Here is a 24666-nt window from a genome sequence, read left to right as displayed (position 1 = left end):
GCAATTAATTGCAAAAGTTTTAACAATAATAAATTGTAAAAGTTTTAAATACAGTTAACTGTAAACTTTTAAAAACAATTAATTCCTGAATGTGTTAAAATAATTAATTGCTAAAAACATCCATCATTTTTACGAATTTTATTATTTTTGCTAAAGGATTAGGAAAATAAATGACCTTTTATTTATTAAAAAAATGCTATTTTAATTTTTAATTGACAAAATTAAAATCAAAACTTTTTATGATTTAAAAATTAAATGCTATATTTTACGTTTTGAAAATCAACTTTTGGAATTTTATTACATGTACACTGTTATTAGAATGGCTATCATGTTATCTATGAATGACCTCAATCATTAAATATATAAATAAAATAAATAAACATTTGGAACTGCCTGGACTCTCGACTCTAATATGAAGAGTACAGAAGACTGAGAGAGAGAGAGAGAGAGAGAGAGAGGGAGGAAGAACTATCAAACACAAAAAAGAAAAAAAAAGAAAAGCAAAGCAACACAATGAGAGAGTGAATGTTTCAGTGTACAGAATGCACAGCCACCACTTGGTTCCACCAATGTTACGTTGCAATGATTGACTTGTATCCTTACACACCGATAACCTTTTAAGGAAAATGATAATGATAATAATCTTTAAGGAAGTTTACCGAAATGGCTCTATCTCGTGCCTGCTTTCGGATACGATGACTCACGTGACGCATGAAGGCTTTGCGTTTCTTTAGTCGTGAATTATACAAAAACAGAGTCCTCTTTTTTTCTCTCTATAGAAAAATAAAATAGACTTTATAAAAGCCGGATAAGGAGCGTACGGGACATCCCTTAATTAAGGGAGTATCGAGAGATAATTGTAATAAATCAGTCATTGTATTCCATTCCATCTCAAAATCTAATATCCTGTTACAGTTCAGATTTTATTAATTTCTATTAAGTAACTGGCAATTTATGAAATACAATTTTTATAGAGATTAGGCAAATAAATGATTCTTTTTTAAAAATGCTATTTTAATTTTTAATTGACAAAATTAAAATCAAAACCTTTCATGATTTAAAAATTAAATGTTAATATTAATTAATATCTAATTTTCAATTAATAAAATACTGTAGGAAAATTTAATTAATTTCAATATTCATTTAACAAAAAATTAAAATATTCAATTTTTAAAATATTTGACATTAATCTCAGTTTTGTTTTAATGTCAACTGGATTTTATAGTAATATTTTAAAATATTAAAGTAAATAAACCTTATAAAAGTTTTAAATTCCGGTTTAAATCTCAATGTACTGTGAATATCCTCCATTATTCTCCTTTTTATTTTTTTCTCTTCTTGGAAACTTAAAACGACTTTCGAAGTGATGAGAGAGAAACCAAAATTTGGCTTTTCCTGTCAGTGTGAATGCACTTTGTTTAATCTCGAAAAGAGCTTCGCTGCAGCATCTGGTATTTTCTTTAGAACGGATGCGGTATTTCTGCTCATAAATTTCAAAATAAATTACTCCTTTAGGAACATGGTATGGCATAACAATAACCAAACTCTCAAAAGTCTTCTAAACTTTTCTAACTAAAGTACAGTGCCTTTGAAAATAGTGTAATTTTAATTCGATGAAACATTATGAAATTAATTGTACTTCACCGAAAGTATAGTCCTCGTGTTACTTGCATATGGAGAACGAATAATGGTAACCATAGAAACTACACCAGCGCCACAATGAAAAGAGGTTAATTTGGCATTACTTTAGGAAATAATATGAAAGTGTATATTTATGTATAATGCATATTAGTATCATTAAGTATTTAGTAATACTGTATACACGGCAAAGGGCGTTTGCGCCGTTATAGTACAATAAAAAAGAAAAAGAAAAAGACAGTTGCTGCGTGCATTACTCACGATGACGAAAATTAGCAGTTATTCATGTGGATTCATCTCTGTTTATCGTTGCTGGACATGAAAGGTTAAAACAACCATCCACACACACTGTAAAAAAAAAAGAAAGGAAAAAAGAATTTCTTTGTTCGATACTTCCATCGTCAGAATGGTGGAGTCATTTTTACGATGGAAAATGCGAATCACAACGAACAAGGCTGAATTGTTTCTGCTCCAGTGGCAGACTGAAGGTTAGTCCACTGAAGATTAAATCACATTCAACTGGATGTGGTTTCACTTCTCCTCAAAAATATTTGGAAAAGATATGATTAATTTGCATAACAATACCTTTGGATAAAAGAAAGAACATATCACTCTTCTTAATCTTAATCCATAAATCTCCAGAATCATCAAAATCCACATGAGAACGTAGATCAAATATATCTTAATGATGTCTTCGATAGGTGTTTTCCGAGGTAAAGGAAGGCATTCTATATGGAAAGAAACGGATGGTTAGATACTTAGCTTTTTTCATTGGGTTTAAATTAATATCATTGTACAGTATATTGGCCAATTAGTAAACGCTAAGAAGAAAACAAATTTCTAAAAAGCAACACGCTGAAAAGCTAACTGGATGAAAGAATAATTTAATTATTCATTTTGATGTGAGGTATGAATTTGAAACTCGTGTGCACCTACCTGCATTGCTGGACACATAATCCATTGAGTGTTTCTTGTCAAACCCTTTCAAGATTGATCTTACTAGATTTCCCACTGCTCCGTTCCCATAGATTGTCATTTTCATTATGTGAATTCCTATAATCAAATAAATTATTCTGTTATTTTTAACATATTTCGGTTAGCTATGGTTAATGTTTTCAGTATCTCGGATACCGTGTGGTTGGTAATATTTTGTTATTGTTAAGCTCCAGTTGCTCTGAATGGAAACAGAAGAAGAATCAAATTATATAACAATCTCATCTATATGTTATTATCATTGCTGAATAATTATGTACAACAAATTATTCAATAATGATATGACTTCTTTTAAACATTTTTTACTATTTTAATTAGAAGCAGACCGGAAATCAGACATCAACAAAAGCAACGTTGTTGTAGCTGGATCGATTTTAATTTCCTGAAGAATTTGAATAAGTTAGGTAATGTATGCAGTGCGTTGCCTTCAGGCGCTTTTGATTTTTATTTCTTAAATTAATTGAAAATTTTTTTCCTGATTAATAGAAGTAAAAAGTAAATGACTAATTATCGCGTAAATTTTTTCAGCTAGCGACAAAGTTTTGTAGCAATATTAATCTAACCTTAAGACAAATAATTCTTCATATACTTTATAAATATATGTATTAAGGTTATTTAGTAATTAGTTATCTAACCTTAATACATTAATTAAGGTTAGATAACTAATTATCTTGTTACCAATGTTAACTAATAATATATAAAAGTAATTTTTTTCACTTCATTGCACATACAAGTATCTCACAATATAATATTTACTAAGTTTTTTGTAATGCTTTGCTTATTACCTTCTGGATTTTTAATAATAAAAAAAAAATTGAAATATAACACGTTTTTTATGGATCCTCTGTGATTTAATAAAATAAAACGAGGGAAAAAAAAGTACCGCATGTCGCAGTATGCAGTCAACATTTTCGTAATATACTTTAAACTTATATCCTCTTGAATTTTAATAACAATTTCTGCTGTGATATAATAAGAAAACAGCAATAATTCGTGAGTTATTTATTTAGCAAACTGATAACAAAAAAACTAGCTCTTAAAAAATTAATCTTTTTCATATATGCACTACTGCCCTCTTTTGAATGGAGTCTAGAAGTCTGAGAGCGGTTTTTTGGGATATTCCATGGTAGGCGAATTTTAGATTTTTACAGTGTGAGTACTTGTTTAGAAGAAAAGTAACACCGAGAGCGAAAAAGAAATGCCAGTTTTTTAATGCAGAGGAAGCAATATTTGTCACTTGCATTTTCTAAGGCTGAGTAGAAGTCAGTGTAATTCCTAATGAGATTTATGATCTTGTATAGAAATCTCAGTGTCACTGAAATGAGTATATACTCATTTTTATGAAATTTAAGACAGGAGAGAGTTTTAGAAGGATTTAACATTTTTTCGCTCATTTGAGATTTAAGTCAATATCGGAATTTAAGAATTTGATGGAGGATATTCAAAAAGTGGGAGAAAGACTTGAATCTTGGGAGACTTCACAGTAGTTGAGACGCTAGAAGATAAAGTGCCATCGACCATCTAAATTAAAATATGGAAATCCATAAGATAAGCGCTTGTTTAAAAGAACTTTTATGCCAAACACAATCAAAAGGGTTGGAAATGTTAAGAATAACTGGATGAGTTCCCCGAATTTTTCCATCGAATTTGCCCAAAGATGAGTAACATAAGTCAATATATCACCAGTGGATCGACACTGCCGGAATCCACATTGGTGATCCTTGATCCGGTGAAAGGTTCCAAGATAGTGTAAGAGTTGTCGGTTGATGGATTTCTTTATTTGTGCAATGGAGAGATAATTGGAAGGGATCTATTTGTTATTCTATTTAGGAAATAGCTGCATGTGAGGAAATTTCCGCCTAGAAGGGAAAAAACACCAGTGGAATAAGAAAGTACAAAAAAAGTGACAAAAAATATAAGCAAACACTGGAGCATATGTTTTGTGAACAAGTGGAGAAATGGCGCCAATGGTGAAGACAACATGAGTTTTACGCGCCTCAATACAAATGCAATCTCTAATTAATATATATAGGTATTTAAAAAAAAAATTGCAATTTTATTAAGAGGCTTAGCCAGATGTCCTGTGCATAGTGTAGAAAAGAAGTGGCCAAAGGCTTCCTGCAGAATGCCGCATTTAAGTTAGAAATGCGTTGCGTGCCACCAAGAAGGGGTAAATCCAAATGCTTCCAGAATCCCACTGATCAGCGCTCGAAGTCACCAAATGTTTTTGCTAACTTCATAAAAGAATTTATGAAGAGAAATTCTTTTATGAAATTCCCATGAGAAACTCGTAATAGTTTTAACACTTTTGAAATACTGTACCTGACTGGCGATATTCTATTTTGGCATGTCGCTGGATTAACATGAGGAATTCACAGAACACCCAGTCGAACATTATAATGATAGAAACAGTTACGGCTTCTCCTACAAGGCGAAAAGTATCTACCACCTATGTATGATAGGAAAATAAAATAATTTTAAAAGAGTCCAAATACATTCCAGTCATAAATAGGAAATTTCCTTAATATACACTTGAATTAAAATTGGAATTTGCAGTGAGTATAAAGAAACAAATATGAAATAATTTTGATAATAATCTATAAAAATAATAAGATATCGTACTGATTTAGATCAAAAATGTGTAAAATAAGTATTTAAAAACTGAAAACAAACCGAAATAACCAGAACCAAAAGGAGAGGAAAAAAAAAAGAAGTAAAACCAAAGAATATAAAAAAAAAACAATCACCTTATATACCCACTATTGTGTTCTAAGCCATATTTACCATTTATATTCACAATTAGCACTCGGTAACGAACACAATGTCCAGCGCTTCAGTTACAATATACGAGTACAGTATGTGGATAAATATCCTGTGTGATATTTATGAATAAAATTTACGTTTCGTCCGATTTTAAACAATTTAACAACCTGGACAAATCTCTCTAAAAGACTCAAACACAAAATTTCGTGAAAATCTCAATGCACCCAAAAATAGTATAAAAATTCCGTGTAACCAATAATGTAAAAACACTAATGTACCGACTTTACAGACTTTACATTTTAATTATCTAAAATATGTAATAATTTAAAGTCAATAAATGGACTGACGTACTCAACAGTTAACAGGTAGTTAAAACAGATATAATAACCCTATGAGATAAATAGTTTTAACACAACGGTGGCATAGTGCTACGAGATTATATGAGCTCTCGTGGATAGTACAGTTGATATAATCAACGTCCTTTCCACCCCCAGGTGGAAAAGACCTGAATTCGAATCCCATCAATGATGCGAGGAATTTTTATGGGCCTTTTTCACAAAGTGACTGAGTCTTAGGCGAGGATATCATAGTTTTTTCTCCCGGAAACTTGTGTTTTTCGTCCAGAAACAGGAAAATCGACCACAGAATACACCCAGTTTACTGACATTATATAAACGGTGCAATATCACCTAAGTTACTGATATGCCTAAGACCCTACTGCAACAACGAGATTACGAAGTATATCTATAGAGAAGCCCTCATGATGCGAGGAGTATCCCATATTACGTTAAAAAAGCAGCTAAATTCATGAGGTGCAGCATATCATGTTAGTAAATGTTAGTAACTTGAGGGATAAAAAGTCAGAGTCTTTGTGCGAAAAACTCCCGGCAGTTCCTTTCATTTTGTCTTTTTCCACTGGGTATCAAAGAAGAGGGGTCATAACTGCCGCCTGCACTTAATTATAACATAATGCCCGTTAGTCATAAAGTCCATCGAACCACATTAAAAGATTCTCAATATAATTATGATCTGGGAAGTCGGTAGGTTAAGGAAGGTGGTTGGAGTCTTTCGAACAAACCATGTCTACATGCAAAATTGGTCTAGTAGCATAGTACATTTGTCTTGCTGAAAGATGGCAAACCATTAAAGAACAAAAAAGGAACGTTGAATGATCTGCATCCACAAAAACGTCCAGATAATCCAAACTGTCAGAAATTGGCGCATTTTCATCAGAAGGCTCAAATGTACCCCTCCCCTCAACAAAAAAAAAAATAATAATAAAATAAATAAATAAAAAAATATATATATATATTGCCAGATCAAGACGCTGCTGTCATCAAAATGCGTGTTATATGGGGGAAACGAAACGCAGACTGCGTGATCGCCTGGGAAACACGATAGAACCCTCAAGACAGCCAATTATGTGGGTTCAGCCGTAGCTGAACATGCCTGGGAAACTGGGCATGGCATTGCAGCTAAAGAAGCCGTGATTGTGGATAGAGCGCATGGCTTTTGGAACCGGAAATGGCTAGAGAGTTTAAGGATATGTTCGTCTGGACGCTATAGTCTTAATAGGGATAAGGGCTGTCGCTTTCATCCACTCTTTGAAGCCCTTATCCTAGGGAAAGACGAACGGTTTAGAGTGGTTCGTTCCATTTCCGGTTCCAAAGCATGAGAAGTGGACCGTGAGCAGGTGTCATAGTTCGTGTCGCGGAACTGCTGCGGCGTATGTGTACATATATAGATTGTCGCATAACTTGCAACCATTATTGCTGATGAAGGCGGCCGCTGCTGTTGAAAGCAACTGTTTTAGTGGTTTTTAGTAATTTTAAATATCTTTTTAGCGGTTTTAATTTTATATTTTATTCTTGTTATGTACCATCTTATTTCATTTTAATTTTATTTTAATATACAGTTTATACAGTCAGTCAGTATGTGTAATTTTGTTTAATAAAGGCATTTTATCGATTTGAGTCAGTATTTTAGTAGCATCATAGTTGACTCATGTTCTGCACTGTGTGCTTCTGGCCGATTGTCTCAAATTGTCTACCATCGGCACTGCTCCAAAGGAAACGTGATTCGTCAGAGCAGAACATCTTTTTACTAATTAAAACCATGCAAATCACAGCTGCTGTAAGTGTAGACTTGGATGCCTGACGTTATACCCTATCTGGATCGCATTCTTTAGTTGGAAGAGGATGTGGACTACTTGGTGTAGTATTCCGAAGTTGCTTTATGTATCCCAACTCTACTTATTTTGCCTGCAATTTCAACTCCGCGTATTCTTTTACAGAACCATCTGCTTTTTAAACTCCGATAGATTTTAGGTTTTTGTTCCTAGTACAATAAATGGAGTTTACAAATGCTGCACTTCTTAGCACGTAGTGACCATTGCTAGCGATGACTCAACTCATCTGCACTTCTTAGCACGTAGTGACCATTGCTAGCGATGACTCAACCCATTGCTAGAATGGTTCAATTGTATTTGTTAATTTTCTATCTCTGTGAGAGAATCACATATCAGTGAGTGTAATTGCATTAAGCAAAATTATATGACTAATACAAGCCCAAATGCTTCATTTTCGAAAACAAAACATTTGAGAGAGTTTTATATTAGCTTTCTTATTAGATTTTCAATTAATTTATTTTTCGCAAAGAGAGGCAATGTAAATTAAAAACAGGAGATTAGAAACAAACATCGTCTGAATATTTATGTATTTGCGAACAGGTTGTCTTTTATACAGAAAATGAACCGTCAAAGCAATTAATGATAAAGGAGACTTACTCTTGTATTACGAATACATAGCATTACGGCAGGGCTCTGTTAAGATGGAAACCTGGAAGGGACTACGTCCACGCGACAACATTCAGGATGCAGCAAAAGGAGAACAAGGTTATTGTGACCTCTTCGTGTTGTGGAGAGGGGCAGAATTTTCTTTTTTACACCAGAGCTTTTAAAAGTGTTGACCCTTTCTTACATTATAGTATTCTTACCCTTTGTGCGAACGAATATTTTATCGAATTAGACCAAAATAGGAAAATTAAACTGAAATATTGAAAAATGGAAAGCCCTTTGCCTGTGAGTGGAAAAATATTACTATTAAAATTGAAGTTTTAAAAAATATATATATATAACTATAACGTTTCATGAAGCTGCTGAAATTCTGCATGAGTTTGCGAAAGGCAGAGGTGTGCAGAATTTTTAAGACTGTGCAAAGAAGAAGTTCTTGTCAAAGTAGCCAAACAGCAATATTCAAGTAAATTAACAAGCAGTATATTGCTCTTAATAATCCACATATTTTTTAAAAGATTTCAATAATTTAGATGATAGAATTTCAAACTAACAGTATTTCTTGAAATTTTATCCCTGAAATTTTTATTTAAATGCTAAAAATCTATTGCGAAAGCGGCAGTATTCAGAATATGGGTTTGGTTTCGACCTTGACTGAGTAACTGCTTGGTGGCCTTTCATTTAGAGCTGTGTGATCATAGGTAGACTGCAGCCATTATCAACCCACTGCAGAATGGAATCCTCCTCAACAACTCATGTTGAAGGAAATGGACCATAATCTGCCACGCTGGTCCAGTGCAAGTTGACAGATCGACCGTATTCAGCAGTCAGGGGCTTGAACCCCGGTCTACTCAAAGAGCGTATGCTGCTGCACTCCTGCTCTGACCACTGGGCAGAAGTATAGACGTTATAAATTTGTCGGTTTTTTTTTTTTTTTTTTTTTTAATGGGTTTAAACACAGAAGTTGTTAAGGGGAGGCAGATACAGCAATCTCAAACATCTGCTTTCCATTTTTGAAAAATAAGCTAATATAATTAGTAGTTTCGTATCGACTTCACAAAATAGAAGATTTTAATTTTCGTTTGCGGTGCTATTCAGAATAAATATTTTGAATTGTCTAAGTGAGTTTTTCTTAAATGCGTATCACGCTAAGTTTAAAAGGCATTGAGAGGCGCGATGCCCAATTCAGGGATAGAAGGGGGAGGCACTCCAAAGGTAGCGCGATGATGACAACAGCTCATATTTCTTAAAAGTTTAACCGTATTGAGTAGGAGTATATAAACATGATGGTTATTTGTTTATTCCCTTATATCAGCGTTTTGTGGGATGAGAACAATGAACAATTAATAATGAATACATGATACAACAGTGCTGTCACATTTCTCTAATCTGAAGGCATTTTCCTCCTTCCTTAAAGAATTTTAAAATCTATGTAGTATTTCACGGTGGCACACAAACTGTAGAACACTGGTCTTAACCACTGTTTCGGATGTGTGTGTGCGTGTAGTCGATATGTTGCGACATCGCTGTTGGGAATCTTTGCATAAGTCACTGATGCCCAGACCTATTGCGACAAAAAATAGAATGTTGTATTTTTAAGAATGAACGGCCTAAATAAAAAAAAAAAAAGAAACAAATGTATTATTATTAACTCCTAATTATATTTTTTCTTTCATTTATTTTATTGTTTATGTTTTGGCTGTCTTGTGAATTTTTATTTTAACTCCGTGGCCGAGTTAACCGGTCTTGGATTTTTCCTGAAATTTTTGCTTTGAAATTTGAGAAGGAAAATCCGTTAATGGTCGTGTGTGGGTGTGTACACACAATAGGTCCAACAGGTCCAACAGTAGGTCAAAAGAGTACAATAGGTCCAACTGTAGAATGAATACATGATAATTATGGGAAGACAGGGGAACTCTCTTTCCCCTAATTAAACATTCATCCAGCCATCCATCTCGAAGGGAAAGTGACGTAGTTTTCTGCTTAGCGCTCTACTGACACCAGCAGTATACGAAGAATATAGGGTGAATGTTAGAACTCACTCAGTTCCTATGTTTAGTGCGCCAGCCAACCTTAATATGTCCTTGTAGCTACACAGAATTTTTGTTGCATATTTTACCTGATGATAGCGTGCATACTTTCAGGGGTTTAGTCATAAGTCACCACTGGTCTAAATGAATCTATTATCGGTATTGCTAATAATGTACAATGTTTCTAGATAAAAATAATCTACAAATGCATGGAAGTAACACTAACAAACAATGGGAAAAATAAGGAAAGGAGAAAAAAAGAATGAAGGAGCTGATTTCATCAGATGATTTTGGTTTACACCCAACGACAGTCATGCGAGCATCAACATGCAAGCAGATAACGACCTCGGGTTAGCCAAGTTATTCGGTGTTTTTCACTTGTTTGTTTATTCCACAAAATACGCTCTACCTCAGTGACACTTCGCTTCGTAATCACGGCGGTTACTCACCAGTTTTCGTTTCTCGTCCGCTGACAGCTTCACAGCAAATGGGTCGTATATTTCCAACTGTTCACACTTTTTCAGAGGCAGGAGTATTCGTTTTCCCTAACATACATAAATAAAATAAGATTAAAATAAAAACGGAAATTCTATCATCAGTATTCAGTATTGAAGCACTTCATCAGACAGTTTCCAAATGCGCAAACATGAAAATATTTCTCGTTTTTAAAATAAAACGGTGTTCGTGGGTGTATGGTGCGCACACAGTAGCTTGAACAAAACTATACTAATTTTGCTAGGGATACTATCTCCGAACAATAATTGCATGATGTTATATAAAATTATTTACAAAAATGAAAGAATAAAAATAATTTATAATGGGGATTCTTATTGGTTGGCAAAAAACCATCTAGGATTCATGGTGTAGGGTTTTAGACGCATCAGCAACTTAGGTCATGTTGCATCATATATATGTCTGTAAATTGTGTGTATTCTATCGTCGATTTGCCGTTAGCTTGAAGAAAAACTCGAGTTTCTAGGAGGACAAACCACGCTACCCTCGCCTGAGACAGACTAACTCAACCACATCAAGAAAAAAATCCATAAAAATTCCTCGCGTCATCGACGGGGATCAAACCCGGGCCTTTTCCACCCGATGTTGGGGGGATGGCGATTATATCAACTGTGCTATCCAAGAGACCTAGATTCATCTTGGACGGTGTTGAAAAAGTTTTTTCGTATCTATCTCTAAGGGCTAAGTCCGCGTGGATAGCATAGTGGTTATAATCACCATCCTCCTCACACTGGGCGGAAAAGGCCCATGCTCGAATTCTGCTAACGACGCGAGGAACTTTTATAGGCCTTTTTCTTTCATGGCTGAGTTAGTTGGTCTCAGAAGTGAACAACAAGGGTTCCTCCCCCACAGGAAACTGGTTTTTCGTCCAGCAAAACAGTCAATCTGTCTAGAGGACGCACACTCAATTTATGGAAATAATACACGTGGGTGGATGCGATTGTTCTTGGCCTAATATAACAATTATCTCTAAGAACAATTTGATATAATTGGTGATGGGCATAATAGAGTGATTAGCAATCGAGAGAATTCAATAATCGAATGATTAGCAGAATTGAGAGAATTCAATAATGGAAATAATCGAATGATTAATGGTTACTAAATAGTAATTGTTTGAATGACATAACCAAATGATTTTTCCCTAATCGAATGATATAATTCTAATGATATAATCGAATGATATAATTCTAATGATATAATCGAATGCTATAATTTTAATGATATAATCGAATGATTTTCCACAATTGAATGAATCATTCGAATGATATGAGTATAATCGAAATAACTGAATGATTTGGCACAATCGAAATAATCGATTATGGCCTCCCGATTATGTCAATCATTAATTTAAATACAGTGGTTGTACACTGATTGTTCGTTGTTCACTTGGTTGTAGTACATTGGGTCCTTAGTACCGAGTTAAGCGATGATTCGTGCATTGAATTCGTGAATTAACTGGGTAACCGGCTCCCCATATTTAAATGATTTCTGAGAGATCACTTTAGTAAATGTGGATGGTGGTTAATAATATAGTACCACAAGATACAGAATAAACGTCTTCCTCTGTGTTATGATGGTGGAACGCCCAATTCTAACCTCAGCGTTTTGTTTTTGATTCTACCATTTTCTTAGTGCAACCAACGTTACCATCAAGTTTACAAGTTTTCCATTGGACAGTAACATCGAGTATACCAGAGAATGTTCAAGATATATTTTACGTTTTCCAGCTTTTCCTTGATGGACTAAGACAGCTTTTTGAATGTTTCACAAGGTTTGTAAATGAGGTTTCTAATAGATCTTAAAGTCACAGCATAATAGGAAACCATCACTTACTTGAGAATATTTATACGCGAGTAATAGTATAATTATGAACATTGAAAATATTCATTCTTACTTTTCCGTTCTTTTCAGATAGACCCAGTTCTTTGAGTGAATAGTTATTTATTTTAACTATACAATTCATCTCCTTTTACAAGACAGAATTTCAATAATTTGATCTCGAAACAATTTCCATTCCACATTCAATGTAGAAGGGAATGTAAACCTGTTCTACGCCATTTTTACCAACATTTTGGAGAATCGGACAAGATTTACAAGTACCTCGTGCCGAAACTAAAATGGAACAGTCGCTCACTCAGTGATACATGGAGATGCGTTTCCCAATAAGCACATTTACATCGCCTCCGATTTTGTCTTTAAGGGGAAAAGCAAACGTCATTATTAAGTTCAAGTACGATTATCGGTTCTTGTGCAGTGAGATCATTCATAAAACCGACTAAAAGGAGTAACATGGATTGTTGCAGGCGTCTTCAGCAATATGGACAAATAAAGCCAGAAGAAGGGCGTGGGTCATGATTCGGACCAACTACTTCTTTCTCCTGGTGTAAACAAAATTGAAAGGGCGAAAATGCGTAAAATCACAGACAGTGCAAGTTGGAATGTAGGCATATCAAACAGAACCACTCAACGGCATACAGTAGCACGGATTCTGAGCAACTGTATTGCGATCTGTAAACTTTGTTTGTGAATGAAACAGATATATCTATATGCTGTGGTGCGTAAATGACATTTGGTCAGATGATTAACCTTTCTTATTCAGAGAATGGACCCAAAGCGGCTATTTCGAGGTGCGCCTGCTCCTCCCAACTAACTATACTGTATAATATAAACTTATACCATTAAATCCTGTAACTCTTGCATCCCTCTTTTAACCATGTGCTCGAGGCAGGTGCGTCAGTTTCTCTATCTAATGGAAACTGATTCGGAATGTGTACTACAGAGAAACCATCATATCTGAAATAAGTCATGCGAAGCAATGAATTCAGAGTGCACCGTATCCTTTGTCCACCATCCGGTGAAGGTGTCATGGTGTTTTAATGGTACAATAGTGATTCTCTCATGATCCTTGCCTGCTTTGTGAACTTTAGGACGAACCTAAGTAATATGAATGCTTCCTAAATTCTTGGCTTTTTATACCCAAAAGATAATGGCATGTTTCACGACAACAGTACAGCTCCTTTAGCAACGATGATAGAATCATTCTCTTTGGCATTAATTCTACAAGTTGTGATCAATTATCCTTTGGAACGCTTGCTCACGCCTGTTAACGTGTGTTATTTGCTACCTTCCCAAAATATTAGAAGGCGCGGTTAATGACGAGTTTGTCTTGTGCACAGGGAAAAGATTGTGCATGGCAAACTCACCATTAACTGCACTTTATATTTTGGGAAGTAGCATATAATATACAGTATATTAACAAGTATTTTTCATCTAAAAAAACATGTGGATTAGATATATTTTTGGAAACGCTGATTCCAAATCTGCTTTCGGTTTTCCCTCAAGCACGTTTTGATGATGCTTTTGTGATGAGATCGATTACATGGATTTGATAAGACGAATTATACCATTTATATATTTGCTCAGCCAACCGACATGAATATAATTATTATTTATTTATTATTATTGTTTATACTTTCATATTTTTTAATTGTTTGCATGTATCTCTATATATATATTTGTGGGGTCTCAACTCAGAGCGTTTCGGCAGGATGAAAGCTATGAAAAAATACCTCGGTGTAACAGAACTAAAAGCATTGTAGGCTTTCATTAGGTTTTGTGGACACCTTTTTTGGATAAACAAGTCTAGCGCATACAAAGGTGGAGTTCAGAAAGTGCTCGATGTTAAAAAGAAATGGTATGTCGGTGAAACTTCATATCTTGCATTCGCATTTAGGCATTGGCACGTTGACTAACGAGCAGGAAAAAAGCTTCCATCAAAACATTAAATCAGTAGTTTTTTCTAGAACGAATGTATGCTGGCAGTAATCTACTGGATGTTATACTGCGACCATCCAAAAAGTGAACCAAAGTGAATCATCCGCTTAAATTTTTAATTGTATATATCTTTTTTCCAATAGTGGACTATAGATCTGTATCTAAACTCGAACCTGATACGTGTATCTAAACCTGATGCCATATAATTTCCTACCATCTTCGAATATACCGTCCTATCGCAAGCCTCACCTGGTTTCGTGGACATATATTCCCCAAATCCACGAAAACAGATAAACGGGCTTCAGACCACTGGTTCCAACCCGCACTGCATTGTGACATAAAAAGCAGCCAACTGAACTGTTGCTTCCTTGCGGTTAATGATTCAAAATTTAAAATGGCCGAAGTCAACCTTGAGTGTATATGTGGGTTATTAGTCATAAGGCATCGTTCAAACAAAAGCAAACGATTTAGATTCGCACTAATCTTCAGTATAAACGACTTACTAAAACATTCACTTATCATCACTCACCCATGAGATCTCGTCTTTTTCACCAAACAAGTGTTAGTTAGTCTGCCTATTGACTGTTGTTGAGGGTTTTAAGGAAACATTATAATTTATATCGAATGGACAAAGCGGAGAGAAACCCATACGTGAACAAAAAAGCAATGCTTTCGTCACGCTTGCAGTCTCCATTCTCAACTTTTTGCAGAAACGTCTAGGGAGTCATATGGATCGCATTTAATTTCGTCGAAGTCACTTAGGCGACTGCGGGAAAAAGGAGTCGAAAAAGCTTTTTGCATTTAAGAAAGTATTAGGCGAATCATGTCTGTAATATTGTTCGATTGCGAATACCACGGATTCACGGAATCAGTGCGTGACCAGTAAAAGGATTCTTTATACCAGATTCGCCAGATAGTATCTCAAAAGATAACAAAAATAACAAATTTCATGTTAATATAATAGTTGGTTTGTGCTAGCCCTAATTAGGAGTGTTAACTTGAGTTGGAACAAATTAAACATTTTCGTTTTTTGTTTGCTTGTTGTTTTTTGACTCGTTATCCTACCAGTGGTGACCACTGTTAAACAAATTCTTCAACTTACTACTTTAATGCTTCTTTCACTAGAATTTTCCTACCTGTTTTTTCCTACGAAGATCGATATGGCGAAAGTAGGTGGTGATGTAGACATTGTCAAAGTCGATTTTCCTTAGATATTTGTCGTTGTACTTGCGAGCCCTGAAGAGAGAGAAGGAACTGTTATGAAAAAGAGGATGCACAACGCATGCCTAAAATCGTTTCAAAAATGTATGCTGCAATGGGACAAATGGGCCGTAACGGTCTGTCAAATTGTACTAACGGAGATTCCTTTCCGTTTTTAGATTCACGTGCCACTGAACACCCTAGCATTAACGCCCATTCTATTGAGGAACGTGTTACACAGAAAAATTTTGCGTTGCTACCACTATTTTGTAGAGTATATCTCAGTCGCCACGCTGAATACCCAATTGGGCGATAAAAAAACCATAATTGCCAACAGGTGTTTCATCTTGAGAAGTTCATCAGCTTAAGGAGAGGAAAAAGTGAGAAAATCTACGCGTATATCCGTGTGGTGTGCATCCGCGAGTGGGAGAATTTATCCAACAAAATCTTCTGGTTCATGAAACAAAATGTCAATATCACTGCAAATTACCGATCATTTGTATAATGGTGGGTGAGCAATCCTTTAATGATAGAAAGCACTAGCCTATCCATAATATTCGTTATTATTTTTATTTATTTTTTATATTGTAAGAGACTTATAATACAAATGTGGATCTATGGTTTGCCGTGGGTGAATTCAGGAATGTCATCCCAATGATCATTATATTATAACTCAATTGGAAAAACGAAAGCTTCTGTGTAGCTAGGTACTTAAGACACCGATAAGTAATGCATTACAGAGTGATACGGATAAGGCAAATGATAACTTGGATGTTATTACTTGCTTTATCCGTAGGGTCACACACCTGTCGGTGTGTAACTTTCAATCAGAAAATGACAGCCGGGTCACCCAAGTGTTAGGTGTTTATCAGAGGGATAGGGACAACTTTTGGTAGTTGAACCAAAGTCTACCAATGGACAGAAAGATCTCAGTGTAATGGCCATTTATTACCCACTGACGAGTAAATAGACTTGCACTCATTTTCAATATCCTAAAAGTTCGTATTTCTAATGGTGACCACCAAACTGGAATGAAAATCATGCAAATCACTCGATAACCAGTCGCCATTTGACGTTGGCAGACTGGAACGGGAATGACAGATATTTTAGATATAGTTTAAACAGATGGGAGTCTAAAGGAGAATCTTGTGAAATATTATACGGTTGTAAAAGCAACCGAAGCTTCATTTTCAACTACAAACAGATAAATGACTTCTAATAGGAAGATTTGGTAAAGATGAGACAAAATAGGTAGATAACAAGTTCATGAGATACATCACGGAATACGTTTACGTTTATCATGATTGGTATGTATAAAATGATTATGCAGAGTTAGATTTCAGAAAGTAGATTTTTTGGAAGAAAACCGTATTGGCAACTATCAAACAAAGGAGGAAGGTACGACTAAGCTTTTTTAAAATTAAAGTTTCAAAAATTTGGCCACACATGATATTGAGGAAGTGTGTAACATATTGTTTGTGAGGGTGGGTGAATGAATAAAATATAATTAACTTATTAACTTAAAATCAATTCACTTAAATCTCTACTGATGTTTTTAACAGCCCCATATACGCAAACCTGACTGCAATTTACAGACAATTCCCAATTCTAGGGTGTATAAAGCGGGTGTTAGCAGAACATTAAAGACACACATTTATTTACAAAAATTTACAAGCCGTTAATGAGAATTATATACAACATTTACATAGAACAAACAAACTACCTATATGCATGTCCAATTCCATATATATAAGCAATACTATAATTCAATACACAATCTCACCCTCAGGCCTAATGCTCGAGGTCGCTCCTTATCCGTTATAAATTATCCACTTTACTTTGTATTAATTGTATTTTACATGTTATAAAACATCAAAGAATATGCAATTACTCTCCTTCTCATCTATTACTAAATTCTTATCGCTTATATCAGTAATACCCGTTACAAATTACTCTTATTATTTTGTTAGATCTCTTACCCTTTAACACATGAAATGATTTTTACAACTGGTATCCTCTTACATCAGTAATATTCACTATACTGATTCACACCTCATTCTACCTTAATTACTCCTTAGTTATCCGCTTAGTCATCCCCTTTACCACCATTACGTTATTTCATAATCATTTACATTCATAACAAACTATCTCAACCTTAGTACTAACTTGCCTATTTCAAATTTAACTTCGTTAGAAAGAACTATCAATCAATTATTACAGGAGTTCAGATTATGAGTCCAATAGTTCGGGGTTCAATAAAAAAACAAGGAACAGACTTACATTCCGAAATGGCAGCTGATCCCACATTCCTTGCGTTCAGGCTTCCTTCTGGCTGACAGGCTTTCTTCAGTTATGTGGCATTCTGGGTTTCTCCGTGGTGAACAGTCCTGCTTCAGTTATGTGGCTCTCTGGGTTTCTCCCTTTTCTTGGGCACTCTGCTTTCCGTAGTGGCGGACAGGACGCACCATCTCAGGTAGGCTATATAGGCATATGTGTACACTCTTGGCTCATTCTCTACGGGTGAGAGCTGGAACCCATGAGCGGTTCCTTCGCGAACCACTCTTCAGACTTTTTCTACAAGTCCTACATTACCAAACTGGCCTACCTCTACTTCAACCCGCAACTCACGACCTTCTCCCCTTAGACCACACCACACAGAAGTCCGATACCGAATGCACATTTCTCTCAAATTTTCTCCCCCCAAACTTTACTCTTTTCCGAAGTTTGGAACGCCTCCCCCAAGGACTCCAACCAATCCTCATATTCTGTTTAATTTTCCATTCCCTTCTATTTGCCAAAACAACTCTCCCCATCTGTCTTCCTAACGCACAAACCAACCCTCTCCAGAAATGTCTTATTTTTTTCACACTGCAGTATGACCTTTTCATGTTTGGTAACCTCCAAAAACACTTATTTTCGTTTTCACACTTTTCTCTCTAAATATATCGAAACACCCAAATATCAGTCAGTTTGACTGACACCGTTTTCTTTTGATGCGAACACTGGACGTCCACTCATTTCCTGTTTACTTTCTAACAGTGGCTTAGATCAAAAGAGATGCTTCCTATAATCCCGTTTCACATCCTATTGTTCTTTCCCTCAGCAACCCTTTCACGCCTGTTCTCAAATGGCACCCCTTCTCTAGTCATTGCGCTGTCTCTTTTTGTTCTCCTGTATTATTTAAATTACTTGTTTACCTTTTAGCCACTATTTTAATTCCCACGCCTAAAACTATCCTTTACTAATTCCAGTGTTCTTCAAACTTTAACCTTATTTACATTAAGACTAAATATAATATTTACTATCTTTAATCAATACTCGGGCATTAATGCTAATCTTCACTTTCCATTGCCCTACCTGGATTTAATTTAGCAAAACAAATATTTCTATTTTAATTTGTAAGATCTACATCTTACAATATTAACCCAGAAGTTATAGAATGTATCGTCCAAGACTGCTTCAGAATTAAAGAAAACCTTTGCAAATGCTGTTATATCAGGTAAAAAACAGATTGCCATATTTAAAAACAAAATTTCGAAAGAAAAGTTGGACTGAAACGGGAAATTTTCAGGAAGGAGTTCTCCCTAGTCTTATCTTTGCGAGTGCATTACCTTTTTGCGACTACCCCAATTTTTATTTAATCTTAGGAATAAGGTTAACAGCTATTAAACTTTAACCTTATTTCTAAGAATTTTGTAATTTTCGTAGTAACATATTTTTGGTGGAGAATTCTTAAAACGTTCTATAAAAAGTTTCTCTTTCTAAGATCAAATCTTTAATTTCCTGATTAATACAACGTTTATCAGGTTTTCTGGAAGAAAGAGTTGTTTGATTGGAATTTTGATTTAAAGGTGAGTTTTTGTTAATAGTTCTACAATTGTTAATAATTTGTATTAATTTATTATACACATTGTTAATATTGTCATAATTATTCATATGATCCTGTACTATAAAGTTAACTCTTTTATAGAACAGTTTTGGCGAAAGATACAGAAATTGGTCAAGTGTCTTTAGGTTTATAAAAATGACTGCATAAGTCAGAATGATGTGCACACATGGTGGCAAAATGATCTAAAAAAGCATTTTTCAAAATGTGAGTAACTTGAGATAAATTAATGTTAGTTGAAATATGATTTGTACATGAGCTTACAAAGCTATTTCACGATTATGTTGTCTTGTTATTGCAAATATTACCTGTTGAAAACCGCAGCCATTCAATCTTAAGCAATAATTATTTATTATTGGATGTGAAGGTGAGTTTTTGAAAAGGTTAATATTAAAATCACCAACAAAAAAGGTACTTGAAGATATCAGCTCATGATCACATATTTATCCAAGAGTTTTTTAAAACTCTTAAATTGCTTCCCCGCGACTGAAGGATTCATGCTGGGCCATCCAAGACCAGGTAATCAACGCCAGGAACTATAGAAAATGCATCACCAAGTAGTCCGGTGCGACAGATGACACATGTCGACGATGCCACCTGGTCTCAGAAACAATTCAACACATCACCGGAGGATGTAGGGTGATCACCCAGACGGAGTACACTCGTAGACACGACCAGGTAGCAAGGATGATGCATCAGAAGCTAGCGAAGAAATACCAGTTAATCAAAGAAAGTGTACCATATTACAAGCATGAACTCCAGGCTGCACCAGAAACCCCAATCCATAAACTCTACTGGAACCGCGCCATGATAACGGACAAGACTATCCCGCACAACAGACAGGATATAACCCTTTTCGATAGGAAGGAAAAGGCTACTTATCTGATCGACATAGCTGTGCCCAACACTGGAAACCCCCAGAAAACTCAAGAGGAAAAGATTAGGAAGTACACTGACCTAAGACAGATGTGGCATCGGCCATCCCGATCATCGTGTCAACCACCGCTATGGTGCCAAAGACCCTATACAAGAGCCTAGTAGAAATGGACCTCGCAGAGAACACCCACAAGGAACTCCAGAAAGTCGCAATCCTGGCACCTGTAGGGTAGTCAGCGAATTCCTCGACCAACAGTAACACTGGACATAACAACCACCCAGTCCACTTCGTGCCAGTACTTGACACGGGTTGTATCCCCCATTACGGAGAAATAATATAACAACAACAACAATAATAATAATAAAAACAACATTATATAAAGGCATCAAATTAGATCCATTTCAAGAATTAAAAAGTCTGGATGAAATCAAAAAAATGCTGCCCATTCTCACTATATGAGATTCCAGTAATACTGAATTGATGCAGCCCCTAAGAGCTTATAATGGACGGGATCACTACCAGGCTGTACGTTAATACGGCCCTACTTCAAATATACATTTGATGAAGTAAAGTCTAAATTAGTGGGTTAATAGAACTCTCATTATTTTTGTATTGACTGATTACCTATGTGGCACTTTGAACTTGCTTTTTGGAATAAATCAGACAGTATTTCAGTTGTGTTTCTGAGGCGTGGTAACATTATCAACTGCGTAAAGTGCTAGTCCCAACTATCTAGTAAAGGAAACAATTAACTTGCAGTATTTCATTCAGACTTTTAAAACAAAGTGCCTGCTCTTACGTTGTAAACAAGGCCAGTCCTTAGGTGGAATTGGGCAACGGATGAAATGCACCTTGAACCCCAATTGAAAATGGCTCCAGATTCCAGCAAAGGACTGCTAAGTTTCGTCAAGAAGGACTGAGTGGACTAAATCCTTAATTCTTGCATCCGAGACCCTCTGAAGTCTAGGATTGGTCTAGGTTGTAAGCAATCACAGGTATTAGGGGTCTACTTAATCACATTTCAATAAACTCTTTGATTTCTGCAGAGTTTAGTGATTTAGTGATTGTATTACTGTGGAAGGAATACTTACAGACTGAACACATGGATAAACATCAGCGTCAAAAGACGGTTCATTAAACTCATCATGAAATCGAAATTCTTTTTACGAACGTTAAACTGGTATTCGATAGCATTCCCAACGTCTTCTGGGGTGACTTGGTCCACTTCTTCCTCCGTCAGAATTAGCTGTGGGATTGCATAAAAATTGTGATTAAAGTAACGAATAGCGTCAAAACTTTTATTAGTGAAATATTTGCTCAAGAATTTGAAAGATATTTAAGCAAGAATTTGAAAATATTTAAATAAGAATTTGAGGTGTTTAAGCTCCATTGCTATTTATTAACCTGCTCTGGAAACATCAGAAGGTAGTGCAAATCGTCAGAGACAGAGCTTGGAACTTTCATTTCGGAATAAACTAAACTTTTTTCGTTTGTTTGTTCCAGATTTTATGCAATAACTAATAAAGATTTTTACGTTAAGTTCTATCAAGACGTAAAGGCCTTCATTGCGTAAACTGTCCACGTTAACTTTAGCTAGAGATAAGCACGAATTAGATATCTGATGAAGAGTCTCTCTCGGCGCTTGGAATATGAGGTGGTAAATGAGGCCATAGTACACTTTCTGCTTTTTTATTTCAGTCAATCTCTTTATCTTTTTCCGTTCTCAATATCAAGGAGAGAGAGAGGCTTTTCATTACAACACATCAAGCCCATAAAATTATTCTCAATAGAGTAGTACTCGTAATTCGTTCCGTAACTGGTGTGTCGAAGCGGAAATAGAGACTGATGACATAACTTTCCGTTCTACTTACCGCAATGATCCAATATTGCTTTGAAAATGATTTCGGAAAGACTTCGAATTACTTTCATTATCACAAATACATAGAATAATTGTTTGGTTCATCGCCAAGAATTAATTAATTAATTAATATAATCGTATTAATTTCTTGCTGGTGTAAAGGGTCGGGTCTTGGCCGTGGTGTCCTCGTTCGACCTTGAAGAGGATGTACAGAGATATGTACAGAATCTGGAAAATTCATTGACTAGTGCTATCAACAAAGCTACTATTACATTGTTCGAAGTGTTAATAAACTTCAAATGTTTCACTTGCAAAAAAAAAATGAAAAACATGTAAAAGTATTCGTTGTTTAGAGATAGTGTATCAAAGTTAAAAATTAAAATATCTTTCATAACCCGGAGGTTCATCAGATTATAGTTATAATTCTCAGACCATTGTTCATTTTTATTTTTTGAGAAATTTGGTACAAATTTCCGAATCGCATCTTTTTTTTTTTTAACAAGTCTGGAATAAATATGGAAATACGACGAGAAAATTTAATTATAAGTAATGAGTAAAAAATTTGCATTATCCAAATACTTGTTATGCGTGGATATTTTACCTTGTACTGCATCTTGACTTGAAAGTTCTTATTGAATTCCTTATCTACAGCATCTGCTGTTTCAACGCTTTCTCCGAATCCGGGATTCATTGCCTTACTGGCATCACACGCCCGACGACCAGCAAAAGCTAGTGAAAGAGAATCGTATTAAATAATTACGAAGAACTAAAAACTATAATAGAATTCAGCGTGATAATTATCGTTGGTCTACATAGATTTTAATGTCTCCAAAGATTCGTGGTGTTTCTGGGTATACTTTTACTGCCAATTTTACTGCTCTGGTTAAAAAGGACATTGTTTTATTAGGAGATTCCATTGTCAGGGAAACGGGGAATATTTTTTGTAATAAAGATAGGTAGAGCAGAACCAGGGTATGTCTGCCGGGAGCAACTATTAATGATGTCACCAAGAGATTGTCAGATTTTAAAGGGGGTAAAGAAAATATTATTATTCATGTGGGGACAAACGATATTAAACGTACACGATCTGACGATTTGTTGGAAAAATACAGGACCATGCTGAGGAAATGTCGCGAGCTAGGCCATAATGTCTATGTGTCTGCAATTCTGCCCAGACACGATTGGAGGATTATATGTTAAAAGCCTTATGGATTAACTCAACACTTGAAGGAATCTGCAAGGCTTTAGGGGGGAAATTTCTATCAGCTTGGCCCACACTTGTAGGCAGAAGGAATTTGTTTTGTAGAGACGGGATACACTTAAACGAAGGTGGTGCAAAAGTTTTTGCCAGTATTATTGAGGATACCTTAAAGGTTCAGGGAAACTGCTAGTTAGGGGGGATGTGGGTAATACCGACACGCGTTTATCTGATAATATTGGTCAATGTAACTCTTGCACATACCTTAAGAGTTCTTATCTGTTACCCCAACTGGACGTATTATCTAGATGTTCTGGGGGCAAAGACGTTTCACGTGAGCAGGTAGCTAATATCAGGGAAGAGAGCCTAAAAAACTTCAAGGGTTGTGTTAGGGTTGTTAAATATACAAGAACAGTAAATCTTAATTGTTTATACAGTAACGTTAGAAGTGTCGTCAATAAAATGAGCGAATTCGAACTGCTGGTTAAAACAAGTAACGTGGACATAATAGGGCTTACAGAGACGTGGTGCCACCCGGAAATTGGGGATGATGAGTTTCAGTACGGCTTGTATAATGTATTTAGGAAGGATAGAGTAGATAGAAGGGGTGGTGGGGTAATGCTTCTTATCAGAATCAGCCTGAGCGCGACGATAGCTTTCCCGGATTCAGACATTTCACATGCTAGTATAGAGTCTGTATGGTGTGAGATAGTTGGAAACAAAGGTATAATGCGAGTAGGAGTAATCTACAGACCTGGTGATTGTGAAGATTATGACAAAAGCCTCTACATGCAAATGGAATGGGCAAGTAAGCGTCAATGCCTTATTATGGGTGATTTCAATTTGCCTCTAATTGATTGGAGTAAATGGGAAGGGAACTCGACATGGGGAACAAAATTTTTAAATCAACTAGATGACTGTTATTTGTATCAACATGTCAGGGAAAGTACCAGAGAAAAGAATATCCTAGACCTCATCATCACCCATGAATCAGATGACATAACAGGGCTGACAGTAGAGGAACCAGTAGCATGAAGTGATCACGGAGTTCTACGGTGGATGATGACGAGAGAGGTAGCAGAAGTAAAAGGCAAAGGAATGGGTTTTAATTTCAGAAAAGGAAATTACGATGCCTTAAGGTGCTA

The 24666-nt window shown here is 35.5% G+C and overlaps 1 protein-coding gene across 1 annotated transcript in view; it reads right to left on the bottom strand.

Moving 5' to 3' along the window:
- snky (ubiquitin protein ligase sneaky) overlaps positions 1-24666 on the bottom strand; it is an 80541-nt gene that overhangs the window by 10278 nt on the left and 45597 nt on the right. Inside the window, exons 4-9 of the mRNA XM_090380714.1 lie at positions 22925-23052; positions 21557-21604; positions 4954-5080; positions 2575-2691; positions 2224-2366; positions 660-773 (exon numbers count right to left, since the gene is read on the bottom strand). Coding sequence (XP_090236840.1) covers positions 660-773; positions 2224-2366; positions 2575-2691; positions 4954-5080; positions 21557-21604; positions 22925-23052 — 677 coding nt within the window. The remainder of the gene's footprint in view (positions 1-659; positions 774-2223; positions 2367-2574; positions 2692-4953; positions 5081-21556; positions 21605-22924; positions 23053-24666) is intronic.

Source organism: Mastigoproctus giganteus, chromosome 9 (assembly GCF_048544385.1).
Source record: "Mastigoproctus giganteus isolate SK-2022 chromosome 9, ASM4854438v1, whole genome shotgun sequence".
NCBI lineage: Eukaryota > Metazoa > Arthropoda > Arachnida > Uropygi > Thelyphonidae > Mastigoproctus > Mastigoproctus giganteus.
Note: the sequence above shows the minus strand (reverse complement) of the source record. Positions and strands in the feature narration are given on the sequence as shown.